This window comes from Sitodiplosis mosellana, unplaced genomic scaffold (genome assembly GCF_009176505.1).
Source record: "Sitodiplosis mosellana isolate CC-2019 unplaced genomic scaffold, AAFC_SMos_1.0 Smas_scaffold_3, whole genome shotgun sequence".
Classification (NCBI taxonomy): Eukaryota; Metazoa; Arthropoda; class Insecta; order Diptera; family Cecidomyiidae; genus Sitodiplosis; species Sitodiplosis mosellana.
In genome coordinates, this window is record NW_022595246.1 from 7532661 (window position 1) to 7546484 (window position 13824).

At 37.8% G+C, this 13824-nt stretch overlaps 1 protein-coding gene across 1 annotated transcript in view; it reads right to left on the minus strand.

The window, feature by feature from the left end:
* The window catches only part of LOC129565986 (uncharacterized), a 21782-nt gene extending 8210 nt beyond the window's left edge, over positions 1-13572 (minus strand). The window contains exon 1 of the mRNA XM_055441463.1: positions 12854-13572. Coding sequence (XP_055297438.1) covers positions 12854-13042 — 189 coding nt within the window. The 5' untranslated portion in view covers positions 13043-13572. The remainder of the gene's footprint in view (positions 1-12853) is intronic.
* Between the last annotated feature and the right edge of the window lie 252 nt (positions 13573-13824).

Here is a 13824-nt window from a genome sequence, read left to right on the forward strand (position 1 = left end):
TCTCTCTCTCTCTCTCTCTCTCTCTCTCTCTCTCTCTCTCTCTCTCTATATTTGGTTGATTTACAAAAGAAGAAAAATGTTCTCAGAATTCGAGAGATGCCATTAAGCTTAATAACTTTATTATGTTGAACATCGTGGAATTGACATTAAGCACCGAAATGAATTTATTTGATCATGTTTTGTTGTCGTTGCTCGAAAAACAACACAGAAAGAGAGAGAAAAAACAACGAAAATGAAGACACGAAATTCCCTTCATTTCGTTTCCACAAAACGTGAAATTGTTTCGTGTGAGTTGAAGAATTGGAAATGGAAATAAAAATGAGCGATAATCATAAGCTTCAATCGAGATGGAATTTATTTAACCTATGAATGACGTTGCCATACCATTTCGTAATCAAACAATGCACAATTTGCAGTAATTTGTTTGGGCTGTTGTATTTTTCGTTCTTTTCAACCATCCATCGATTTACATCGACCCATTCGTAAAGAGCATAGCAATTGCTTCAATAATTGCTGCGATGATGAAAAGTATAAATACAAATCGGTAATTGCATAAGCAAACGAAACAATGCTGAATTAATTAGCCATCAAATCAAATTGTGAGTATATTCGCATCGTTATTGATTCATTGAAAAACACATGAAGCGAGAGAGAGAGAGAGAGAGAGAGAGAGAGAGAGAGAGAGAGAGAATGAAACGAGGAAAATGGTTATGAATTTTTTTTTTCGTTATTTTTTTTCCCTTTCGAGACGTGGAAGAACTCTTAAACATCAATCAAGTACAATGAACTGTTCAATGTTCAATTTATATAATACGTTCTCTGGCTCTCTGGCGCGTTACTTGGCTTGGTGTTTTAATTTGAATAATTCAAATCGCTCGCATTTCGATCATCTATCTGTAAGAATCAACAAAATTACGCAGCAATTTTCAGCTTAAGTGCTTATCCATTCGATTTCGATGGAAGAATCGGCAGCAGTGGTAAGCAGCAACGGTCGAGTAACGGCTATGACAGCCCAATGGAGCCTCAACGAAACACAACGTTGGAATATTTTATGCAGTGTTTGTATGAAGTGAATGAGATGTGTTATGTTTGGTTGGTGTCGAGAGCGCGGTGAGTCGATCATATACATACCATTCAAGTTGATATGTCACTTATTCCACGTTTTGCTCTTACCGTTGAATAACAATTGCTACATTTTGCCATTCGGCGTCATGGCATTGGGATTGTTGGAACACGGGGCGAGAATACGATTGACAGCTCGTTCGATTTATAGCGTCGCGCAAATTTATTACTTTATTTCGCGCATACGCATGCAAACTACGCTTGGTTTTCTATTGCATTGATCACATTAGAGAGACACATTCAGCTATCATCATCGATGGATGGCTTGGTGTGCCCATTCAATGGGAATTCGATGCAGTTAAATGCATTCTTTCGCATTAAATAAGTAATAGAATCAACATTGCAAATGCGTATCCGTTACGATTTAAACTTCATATTTTATTCCGGCTATTTAGCGACTCGTACATGTCAAGACACTTCTATTTTTTTCCACACTCTCTGTCTGCATCTTCCCTTGCACCGCTCTTCTTTCATCGTATTAATTGAAGAAGAAAAAAGAGAAGAAAAGGAATAAGAAGAAATTAGCCACGCTCTTCAATGCCCAACTCCATTGAATGCAATTGACAACAACTGCCAATGACAAGCCGATCTTACGGTTTTCACCGGAGTGACATTTAACGTGGAAAATGTCATTTTGTTACGCATTTTTACCTGTGTTGTTGCGTTCTCCATATATCGGTTTTCTATTCAATTCTTTCTCTGTTCTTCTCCATTGCTTTGTGTTTCGCTATGCTCGCAATATTCACAATTCAATGCGCACAAAGATGTAACCATAAATAATGCAGAAAAATGCAGGAAGAGACCGTGAGCCCTACGGCCATATCGGGATCTTCATTTTGCAAATATACTGTTCGTTTGACATGGTTGTTTTTCGGCTATTGTTCCGCTGTCGTTCAATGAAGTATTGGAACAAAATACGCAAACACAGTGCACATCCGGTACACCTTTTTTTCGGGTGATTTGTGTGCATATAACACTGATGCTCTCTGACTGGCATGTCGTTTTTTTTCATCATCGTCTTTGGTACTGGAAGATAACCAACAAAGAATCGATTTTACATACGCAAACAGTTTCCAATAACTTATGAACTCTACGCTTCCTGCTTTACACCCGAACAACAATGTGTGTGTGTGAGACTCCACGGCAATTTATTTACTGACTGACAGATATTGTCACATTACTTACGTGAAAAGGAATTGACGCGACTACCAAAAATAAATTGAAAAGAAGAATGAATGCAATTGCCAAGAATAGAATTGGTTGTTGGTTTGACGGAGAAAGAGAAAGTGAAAGAAAAGTCGACCTGCTGTCTAAATAATGTTTGAAGGGATATATTGATGCCATTCGGAGCATCTTCTAATGACAGTTTTAACATTTGATGTTTTCTTTGGCTGCAAAGTCAACAATGAATTCGATGCTTGTGTTTGTTCCGATGCCGGAACAATGAACGCGAACGAAAAGAAAAAAAGAATTAAAGGTTTCACTTCTCGAATAGCTCAATAAAAACGATGAATAAGCAAGAAGAAAAAAAAGAGAAAGGAATTCAGTTCATTGTTACAATTGATCGTTTTTTTTTCATCTTGAGCTCAAAATCATATTCCCATCGAATTCTTCAAGTCCATTTCCAACAGCTAAACGGAGGATAGCTGTCATTTGTTTGATAATTGACAGCAGGAGTTTAAGTGGTGTCATACGAGTAAAATCGATGATCCGAAAGGGAAAAAACACAATTCACACACAGAAAAAATGAATTATTTTGATCTTTGTCTGTGTTTTTTTTCTCGTTCCGTCGGACGTTCGTTTTCAGGACGCAATTTACCTTTGACACAATCTTTGACTTCATATTCCATTCATCGCATATCCGGCATTCACAATAGCTTTTTGTCCAAATTATTGAGACTTTGATCCGCTCTCCCAGTCTCCGTCGCTGCCGAAACTAGCATCGTATTCTATTACAAAGGAATAACGTATATTCCAAATCGGAAGTTGCAAATAAATGATAGCCTCGTATTCATATCCGTTATTGTGTTGAAATATGTATGAATTTCACTCGACGAAGAAAAAATAATGGCTGAACTTGAATTTATCTCTCTTTTCAGAAGAGGCAACATGGAGAAAATATATACACAGCATTGACATTTATATTCATGTTCCATCAAAATGACATCGATAAAAAAAAGTAATGCCATTTTTGGGCATTTCGCTCGTTTCAGATTTATTGGCGATTTCAGCACACTTTTTTTTCTCATCATTTGATGAATTGCTGCAATCGATGCAGCCATTTCGTTTCGATTTCTAATGGGTTTTTCGCATCCGAAAAGTGAATTTCCCGTATCAATATCATCTTTTGATTTGACAACGATTCCATGAATAATGAACAGCAACTCTGTGATAAATCGCGACTGTATTTTATGTTCTGCTTTTTATCATCGGTTCGTCTTCGAAGAGTAACAGAAATGGATCAACCCAAAAACGGAGTGTGTGTGTGAGTCATCATCATTGAAATGTTTCCAACACAGAAAAATTCACATCACGTTGGCATGAAATGTCTCCGGTCGAATGAAGTGTAACGGCAACAATAACAAAAATTAAATATCAAAAACAACATCAACGAATACCCGCAAAAAAAATCACATTCCCAAAATGTCATATCAATGAAAGCATCAAGAATGAACATTTTGGAATGCATGTGTCGTGTATCATCATCGGTGCAAGTGTTAAGAAATGTTTCGTTAGTGAGCGATTCTCTTTCGGTTTGCTAATTTTATTCAATATTTTCGAGCAAAATATGTGCGCGGTGCCGCAGTTTTCTGTGCGAATGCACAGTGCACACACTCTTGCTGCTCAAAAATTGATATGATGGCAAGACGAGTAGCGATACTAACAAGCCGTTTGAAACGACCTTTTATTTTCACATCCACGTACTAAACTCATTAAAATTCTCAAGATGCGGGGACAACAAAATGACCGATAATAGAAACAATCAACACATCACATCGAAGTGTTTTGCAGAAAAATACAAAGTCAAGCCATGGGGGAAAAATATGAGAAGTCCACCAAAATAAAAAAAAAACGAAAGAACAACGCATCTGAAGGCAATGCATGAATTCTTGGACATTCGAATGTTTTCGATATAATCATCGTTGCTCGCACGAATCGCATCCAAAAAGATGACAAATGAAATTAAAAGGAACGGACACTACCAAAAAGTGGGTATCGAAGAAATTTTGGAAGTGTAGAAAATGATATGTGAAATAAGACGGAATCGAAAGTTTCATCTTTCCTCGAAATGATAATCAACGGCAGCAGCGGTTTCGGTACTCAGAATGTGAGAGGTGAGTTCAAAGCAGCAAGAGAGATAAGAGCGAGATAGCAAAGGACACAGAAAAAAAAATTAAGAAGACGAGACGAGATTTGGTAAACACACCGAAATATGCATATCAAGATTTAACGACGACGACAACGATGACTCTTCCGTACGGATTATGTGTGGTGATGCTCATGCTGTCGAGTACGCAGCGTGGTTAATTCATAATGTACACTCGATTGTCTATCCCATTCGTTTGACATGATGTGCACATGATTCAATTTTGAAAAGTGCCAAGTGATATCCCGGCATCTGCGTCGGTTGGCTTCATGATTCGCTTGAGCTGTATGGTACTTTTGTGCCATAAAAAACGTTTTTTTGCTTTTTTCGATTTAAATGCTTTAGTGTCTTTTTTCCACATTCGCCGGAGAGAGAGAGAGAGAGAGAGACATGGCGATGATGCGACAATGATATGATATTGCATACCTATCCGTTTGGTGTGTGCGATGAAAAAGAAATTAAAATGGATATCCACATGAGAAATGGCATTGGTTCGGATTTCATTGTTTGGCTCGGGTTACTTGGTGGCTGGAGAGTTCAATCTTCTGTTATTTTTTTTCGTATCATTTCTGTTCGTGTTTTTTTCTTTTCGTTACTCCCTGAGATAAATATATTCACAGTCGTCACAGTCTTCGACGTCGACGACATGCTCTTTGTTACTTCATTTGTGTCGAATTGCGTATTCATATTCAACGTTTCCACTCAAATTTTCATTTTGAAGATTTGTCTGAGCTTAAATTCTTTTGATTCCAGCATTTTTCGGAGGCTTCATGTGCATTTTTTTTCGGCTGTTCACTTCTCTTTGTATCACGTTCTGGTTTTTTTTTTGTTTCTTCTCCTGTCCTCTCTTCACTTGGACCAAAATGTAAAATGTAAAAATTATGCGCAAGGAAAAAATGCTAAAACAAAAGCCGAAAATCACAAGAGAGCAGAAAAACGCACACACACACACACACACACCAGCAAAGAGAGCTGTTCAAATCTGATCGAATGCGTTGTTGCCTCCTGCCATGCACTCACTCTCTATCTCGGTTTGCACGCTTTGTTTTGCTTGATATGTGACATTTCATTGTTTTTGTACATTGTCAAGAGACGACGGCCATTGTTAAGCGCGGCAGGATTTTTTTTTGCAAGGCAAAAGGATTCTTGTTGCTATCTCTCTGACTGAGAGAGACCCACTCACGCTGTTGTTTAGCTTTATTTCGCCATGGTGAGCACACTTTGTCGTTTTTGTTCGTTTTTTTTTCATGCATGCAATTTAGAATTCGCGGAAAGAAAGTATCATAAATTCAATTTTGGTCATACACTCAATGGGAAAAGTAGCGGAGGGTGCGTTACTTGTTTTTTTTCTCGGTATTTTCAACTTCTGTCGCATTAACTGTGTGAAACGAGATGTGCCTATTGAAATCGTATGTGTTATGAATGTCTTTGTGAGCTATTCGTGGCATTCGTCGTTGGTCTTAAGACCTATTCAGACAAACCATAAATCTCCAATTCTTTGCGAATGGAAAACTTTCGTGGAAGTGATATGCGAATCGAGAGATCAAGAGAGAGAAACTTGCAAAAATAAATTTTCTTCGACTTTACAGACAATCTTTGAATTGAGTAAAAAATATGAATTTTGTGTCTATTTTTCCATTGCTGTTCTGCCTCATTCCAGATTAGCCTCGGAAATGTTTCCTCTGGAAATATCAAACAAAAAACCCACACATTCAAACTCATAAAATATTTTTCAGCACTTAAAACACACCACATAAAGAAGGCGAACGACAACGACGACGAATAGGAGAAAAAAAAGTTTGTTTTTGTCGAGCGACAGTGATTCGTCTGCGCGCCACATAACTTTTCGATTAGCAGTGCCTTAAATATTTACGTTTTTTTTCCTCCGCCAAAAATAAAAGCAAGAGCCAAGTGAGTCTCAATGGACTTGGGTGTTTTTCTTTCCTTCATCGTCTAGTTGATGTTCAATGCAATGCCGTTCGATTTGTGGGCAAAGTGTAAGTAATGTTTGAGCTCATGAAGTTGATTTCACATTATTATGTATCATCGTCATTAGTTTTATTGTTGTTTCGCTCTTGTTTCATTATATATTTTTTTTCATTTGTGTCGCGTTTCTTCTGCACTGACTTTTCTGAATATAAACGTACAACACACAAGATACCATATGTATACACAGTTCTTGTTCATTGTGCACACATACTCATAATTCCAACATTTTCTATTGAAGCAACAAAATAATTATTGCATACGAATACGAGCAATCTGTCTGTGAAGAAAGCAAAGGAAACAAAATAACAACAACAACAACAACAACAACGAACGGGAATAAAAACAGAAACAAGCGGCAAAGAAGTGCCTGACTATATGCACCGAAACGACAACAGCAACACAACAACGGAACGAGAGCGAGAGAAAAAAGAGCACACAGCAGGAAAAGAATGTTCTCATGTTATTATTAGAGTTACATGAAAATGGAAAAGATCGATGGCACATAAAAACTATAATAATACTGCAACGTAAACAACTATAAATAACATATTCTGCCGTTGAGTTTGGTCGTTGAGTTGGTTGTTTGTTTGCTTTTTGTTCCGATCGCGCTTTCGCCCGCTCTTCGTACGGTTATCTGAGCGCCTTATTGTGTGTATGGTTTTGTGTGTGCTCCACGCATTTTGAAGCCTGCACTGTTGATGATGTTGATGAGAAGAGGGTGAATCGCGTCTTGATTCGTAAGCGATCCACTGCCAGAATAACAACAATTTACAGTGCATATTACATACAATACGTATGCGAAAGGAAAAAAACATGGTTTATTTTTCGCCCAGCGCCTTCTTGCTTGGGCCCCGAGTTGACGCCGTCTTGAAAATGTGTGTTTGTCTATTTCAGCGGCGCTTGGCATTATTACAATGATCGTAGCGTACAAACACACCATACATTCACTCACTCACATGTGTGTGGATGTGAAACGCATAATTGAAGTGGATTTTATGCTTGCAATCTGGCAAATATTCTGTGTTTGTTTTTCTTACGCGCTCATACACAACTCACAAGACCCACTCTAGCCACCGTCGTCGCCGTCGCCGACGACAACGTCAGAGCTTGTGAGTGAGTGAGTGAATAAAAGGCGAAAAATGCCAAAAGGAAGAAATAAAACGACTAAACATTTTGCTATATTTTAATTTACATTGTTAAATTGCCATAAATTCATCCGGCGAATAGAGCTAAAATACGCGAACATACGAGACGACTAGAGTGAAATGGCTAAATGGTGTGTGCATTAAAATATGGTGGTTCCAAAAATTTATCGTCGTCTTTGTATACGACCATAAACCGATCAGCCGAAGGGAATGCGCGCACTTGCGGAAATAGCAATAACAACAACAACAAAAACAAAACAGCAACTGAACTAGAGAGGGAGAGAGAGTGAGCGAAAAAAATGTGTACGACACAATAAGACGAAGACCGTTATTTTCATTCTTGGGGATCTTTACTAAACGAACGCAGCGGAAAACTTCCTGAAATTCATGTGAGCATACTCGTTCGCTCTCTCTCTCTCTCTCTCTTCATTTGCGTCATTGCTTTTGTTTTTTTTTCAAGCGCAATCCCTCATTCATGAATGTCGCGCGTTCGTTGCATAAAGCAGTGCGTAAATGTGTGGATGTGTCTGATGTCGGAAGCAATAGATAAATTTAATGTCGCATGTTCACATAAATATTTTCTCAAGGGATAGAAGAATACCGAGAGAGAGTGGAAGAAAAAAGAGCCCGACTCGACATTCACAAATCCACAAAGAATGTGGCTTTTCTTCTCTCTGTGTACGTATGCAGAACTCGGTTGGTAAAACCAACTTGATACATACACATTTTCTGTGTGAGCGCATTTGTGTTGTGGCTTGCTTTGCTGGCTGGCACTGTCTATATCGCTGCTTCTATCTAATGGATTTTGACGGTTTCAATTTTGGCCTGGATGCACGCTCGCGCGCTCCGCAGAAAAAAAACCAACCGAGTTGCGGCGGAAAAATGGAAAAGTATAGCGAATTTTGCGCATCGTTTGCATCTCTGGTGTACGTATATGCTTGTTGCATTGCACCACATGCAGAGCAACCGACTAGGAAATCTATGCCTAATTACCTTTCATTAGTTTAAATTTGTCGTTTATGCACGAGACCGATTACAGCGAAAAACACCTCTAGCTGACATGTAGACGCCACCGATGTAATCGCTGGCGCGGTTTGCTTCTGTTACAGCATTGGATATTCATGTTTGAACTATATACGTGTGTTTATGTCATTCAAACGCAAAATTTTTACATTGGGCCCAAGCGAGAGAGAGAGAGGTAGAGAGCGAAAGAAAACACTCAACGGCAGCCCTGTGATAATTTGATATTTTTTGTCAGAAAAAGCGAATGCTTGACACTGGAAAAGCGCACCGAAAAACAGCAGGAATTTAATTTTATTACACATATATCATACAAATGATATGCCCGCACATACACAGCATCCCGAAAAAACAACACACAACACAACAAACGCGACCATGTTGTTGTAACATGGTGTGATGTTGAGCGTCAATATCAAAGGTGAAATACATTGAGATATGTTTTACACACGGAGAGCACATTTTTCGATTAATCATTTACACAGTCAATTTAACTAGTGGAATGTGGTTGCGTTTTATTTCATTCTCGTATGTCAGCCGAGCACAAAGTGAGCATCGAACGAAATGGTGCACAACAAATTTTCTTCTTCTTTTTTTTCCACTCGAAACAAACAAACAATAACTGTTTCCGTAGTTGATCGACGCATTTTTCATTCGAACACTACCTAACTCTAGCTCATTAGATCTGTAAACAAATACTGGCAAGAGGAACAAAAGTTCCAAAATGTACCGCCCGCAACCACACTTAGAGCATACACACACACACACGCGCGCGAGCAACAATGTTGAACAAGCGTTTTGTATCATTTGAAGCGGCATAGCGATTAATGCATGAGTGATTTTTTCGTGTTTCGTTTGAATAGGATCACGGCAGTGGCATGCAACGCACCTTATGCAATTTACCAAATAAGCACCACAAACAATGCATCACACAGACACCACACCGTTTGGTTCACGATCTCAATTTCCGACCAGAGCTCTCTCACACTCAGTTCGCTTAGCTGTGTGTATGTCTCTGTGTGATGATGATCGACGTGAACGCGCGCCGAGCATTCTGTCACGGATAAACTGTTCTATTGTTGCCGCGACAACGTTGCATTGCATAATAAAATAATGAACCGTTTTCAAAGTTGAAAATGAACTCTTCAGTTTTAGGCTTGTTAAACTGTCGATTCTTTTCGAAATGAAACGAATTTATTTGTGCAAGATTGCTAACAACAACAGCAGATCGTTTAATATATAAACAATTCATTTGTGTGTTTCGAAGCGAATGTTAACACATGTTTATAAATTGAACTAACAGAAAAAAAAGCGAAGAAACTAAATTAGCAAATGTTTTGTGTGTGTGTGTGTAATCGATCGGAGTCTTGGAAGATGCTAACATTGCGACTTTTATGGCTTATCGTTCCCATTTTGGGAACAATAAAACATTTTACTGGCTGCGATAACAATGCATTGCATTTTAGGGAATATGCATTGAATAATTTATGTAGCTGCGTTTTTTCGGGTGACAAACTTGGCATATTCATTCGTTCATTCGTTCGTTCGTTCGTTTGTTTCGAGCGGTCGGTGTGATACCAACAACAATGCTACATTTGAATTTGGTTAGCACACGTTTGATGATGGTATCACTCGATTCCATTTACATACTCCATCTAATTCCCTTTGTTTCGCTTGTTGTTTTTTTCTTTCCATTTCGACAAAATGAACATATGGACGTTTATTTATTTATTTAACGGGCGAAAAAAAATGCACGGTCTTTTGTTCTAACTTAAATTAGGCTTTGTTGTTTTTGTCGCTTAAACGATGGCGATAATCGAAAATCTAGTGCCGATACACGCTGCCTGACGATACGGCGTTGGATTTTGTGTGTGCGTTATACTATGTACGCATGAATATGCATGAGGCTGAAATGAATGAAGAATGGTGTGTGTTCTGCATTGGCGAAAAGAACAAAGACAGGAAAATAAAGCGTATATGTATACGGATGGCAAGTAAATTAAGTGTATGGACTGTGTGTAAATGAATTTATGTAAACATTTTGAATGAATAAACAATGGTTAAGACGATCGCGCTCTCGTTCTCGCAACGAAAATAAAACATTGTACAATAGCGCGGTTCGTGCAATCGTCTAACAAAACGGAACTTAAAGCGAACGAAATAAACGGGAATAAAACAAAGTCCAAACTTTAAAGTGGCACTAAAAACAACAACAACCAATGATTGACTGGAAAGAACACACCGGACTCACCACTACAACACAAGCGATGGTAAATGAAGCAACTTTTAGCATGATTATAATCAATGTTTTACATGAAAAATGCTCATTTTATGTTTTTATTTAAAGTAATTTTTTTTCTCTGCTGCGTTCTGCGTTTTCGATGCAATGATTTGATGGCTTTCAATCCCTCATCGCTCGTTGTCTTTTTCGTGCATTTTGTGTGCGTAAGTAACAGATCAAAAACATGCACTTTAATATACTTTTTGTCTTCAGTTGCTTTTCTCCTTCGTTTTTTCTCTCTTTCCCTCTCTCGCTCTCTCGCAAACGTTTGCTACCTCCTTATTCGCCCCAAAACGTATGCATTGCAATGCGTTCCAACCGGCTATATAATACAGGCGTAATTACGGTGCAATTATTTCGCTTATTATTATTTAATTATTTTGCTCTGCGGAGATTGTCTGGACACTGTCATTTGAAATTTATACATATACCCAGGTTCAGTTTGGTACGGTCGTTCGTTTTCGACTTCTTTCCGTCGATCTTTTTTTCGTCTTCTTCTTTCAGTATTTTTTTGTCTTGTTGTTCGCCCAAATCATGAGTTTTTTGCTTTCCATTTTCTTGTACGTTTTTGTTCTTCACCTATGATCAAGTTGTTGTTGTTGTGTTTTTTCTTTCGGACAAGCGTTTTTCAATAATCATTTTTCCATCACGGATATTTCTCTCTTCGCCCTGCACTTGTGCATTGTCGTTGGATTTTTTGAAACAAAAAAAAAACGAACTGTTTTCTCTTCTCCTTCCTCAACTTTCATTTAAAAACAAATTTCATCTCCATGTTTTCTTCGAACAACATTTTCGCGTCAGAACAGTTTGTTTATATATAAACAGAGAGAAAGAGAGAGCGAGAGAGTGAGAGAGAGAGAGAGCGAGCGAAAAAAAGTAGAAGGAACGAGCACTTTCGGATGTTTGCATGGCAATGTTTTTATTATACGACTCAATATTAATATTATTATGCATTAAAAACGGATTTAACATTGTGTTCGTGTGTTGCGTGTGTACATTGACGGTTCTCTGCCCGAACCGGCCCGCTTGCAAATTAAGATTGGATGTCTATAATACTTTAATTCACATTGGCTTGCGAGCAGCGAAAATACTGTGCTTCTCTCTTCTTGCCCAAACAGACGCAGACACACACACACACACAAAACATATTCAGAAATTGAATTTCGCCAAAGGCGCACAATAATTGACTTATAAATCTGTACATGCATCGAAAAGATTGCTCAGCCGTATTGTTTGGCCTGTCTTCTGCTATTGCTCTCTCGACATCTCTCTGAGTACACAACACCATTTTGCTCCTTCTTCACTGTTCATCTAGCCTCATGTAATGGTTTTTTTTGTTTGACGTGTCTCGGAATTTTTTTTCGCTCTGATTTATATATCGCATATGGCGAAAGGTAACCAGAAACAAAAATACACGACCGACGGATAGAGGAGAAAAAACATCAAAAACTTTACATTTTATACGCACAACAATATGGTAAAAAGTTTGTACAAACAGTTTTAGCTTTTTTTGAGAGATTATAATAAAAAAGGTTTTTTCCTATTCGAAAAAAAAAACTAAAAAATCACCGAAGCAAATGTTGAGAGAGAAAAAAAAATCGAAAAACCGTATGGATACAATATCCGATCATTAGACAGGAAATAATCCTTAATTAAGCGTAGACGAAGATTTTTTTTTCTCCTCTCGTTAGATCCAAAATTTGGATTCCACATGAATAGAACTAGTGCACACAACAAATTCTCGTTTTTTTTTTACTCTTGATAATCTTCAAATTGTTCTCGTGTGTTTGTTGTTTTTCTTCTTCGCTCAATGTTTGTTAATGTTGAAATTGTGGTGTTTTGTTAATCTTTAAATTGAGAAGCACACCTTTTATGCGACCGTTTAAGCAATACAACGAGCAAATATATGCCGCAAGATGCGGAACCTACCTTTTGTAAACATGCTTCATGGCAGTTATCGATTTCGGTTGATAATTCGTTGGACGATAATTCGTTAAAATCACCATTTAAACGATTGGTGTCGGTGTCAGTGTTGCCGGCTGTGTTGGTTTTGGCACTGATTCCAGCCAAACATGCCATGCACAAAAATAATAACATCACAGCATTTGTTGATTCCATTTTGGCTAAACTGATGCTTCTCTTTATTTTTGGTCACACACAAAAATAAAACAAATTTCCAAATTTAAACGGAACAGAAAAAGTCACAAATTGTTTCGTCTCAAATTTCGACCAACGCTCCGTTATCAAAATTGGTTTTACGGTTTTATTTTTGTTATTTGTCTTAGACTTTCTCTTTGCTATTTCAACATTTCGACTAAACTCAAATCGATTAACACGTTTCAATGAATTTTCTGGTTTTTTTTTGTCGTTTGGTAAAAATTCAAATTTTTTAAACAAAAAATATAAATTTGAACTAAAAATTCAACACAATATTTTTTTTACAGTGTTAACTGCCAATTTTCTTCTCTTTTGTCGTTTTTTGTTGTTGATAAAAATCAAAAGATTCACCAATTTCTCTTACAACATCCCGGTTAAAAATTGTGCAAACAAAAAACAAAAACCGATTTGTTGGTTAAGTGCGATCGAATATTTGCGTACACAAAAACAGTTGAATGGGAATGAGCAAGCTCGGAGCTGCATCTAATCGGCGCAACGTTTCGAATGATACTGAATGTTTAATGGTAAAATGCAGTGAGTGAAACCGAACACACAAAATCCAGAGTCGCAGACACACATATGTTGTTAACTCATACACGAACGTTTACTTCTTCGGCACATTGTGAAGCAACGAAAGACGAACGAACAAAAAAAACAAAAAAACAATAGGTTTCGGTCGGTACCGCATGTCGTTTTTACGATCTCTTCTTTGATTCTCCATTTGGTACGCATATTCGCTCATC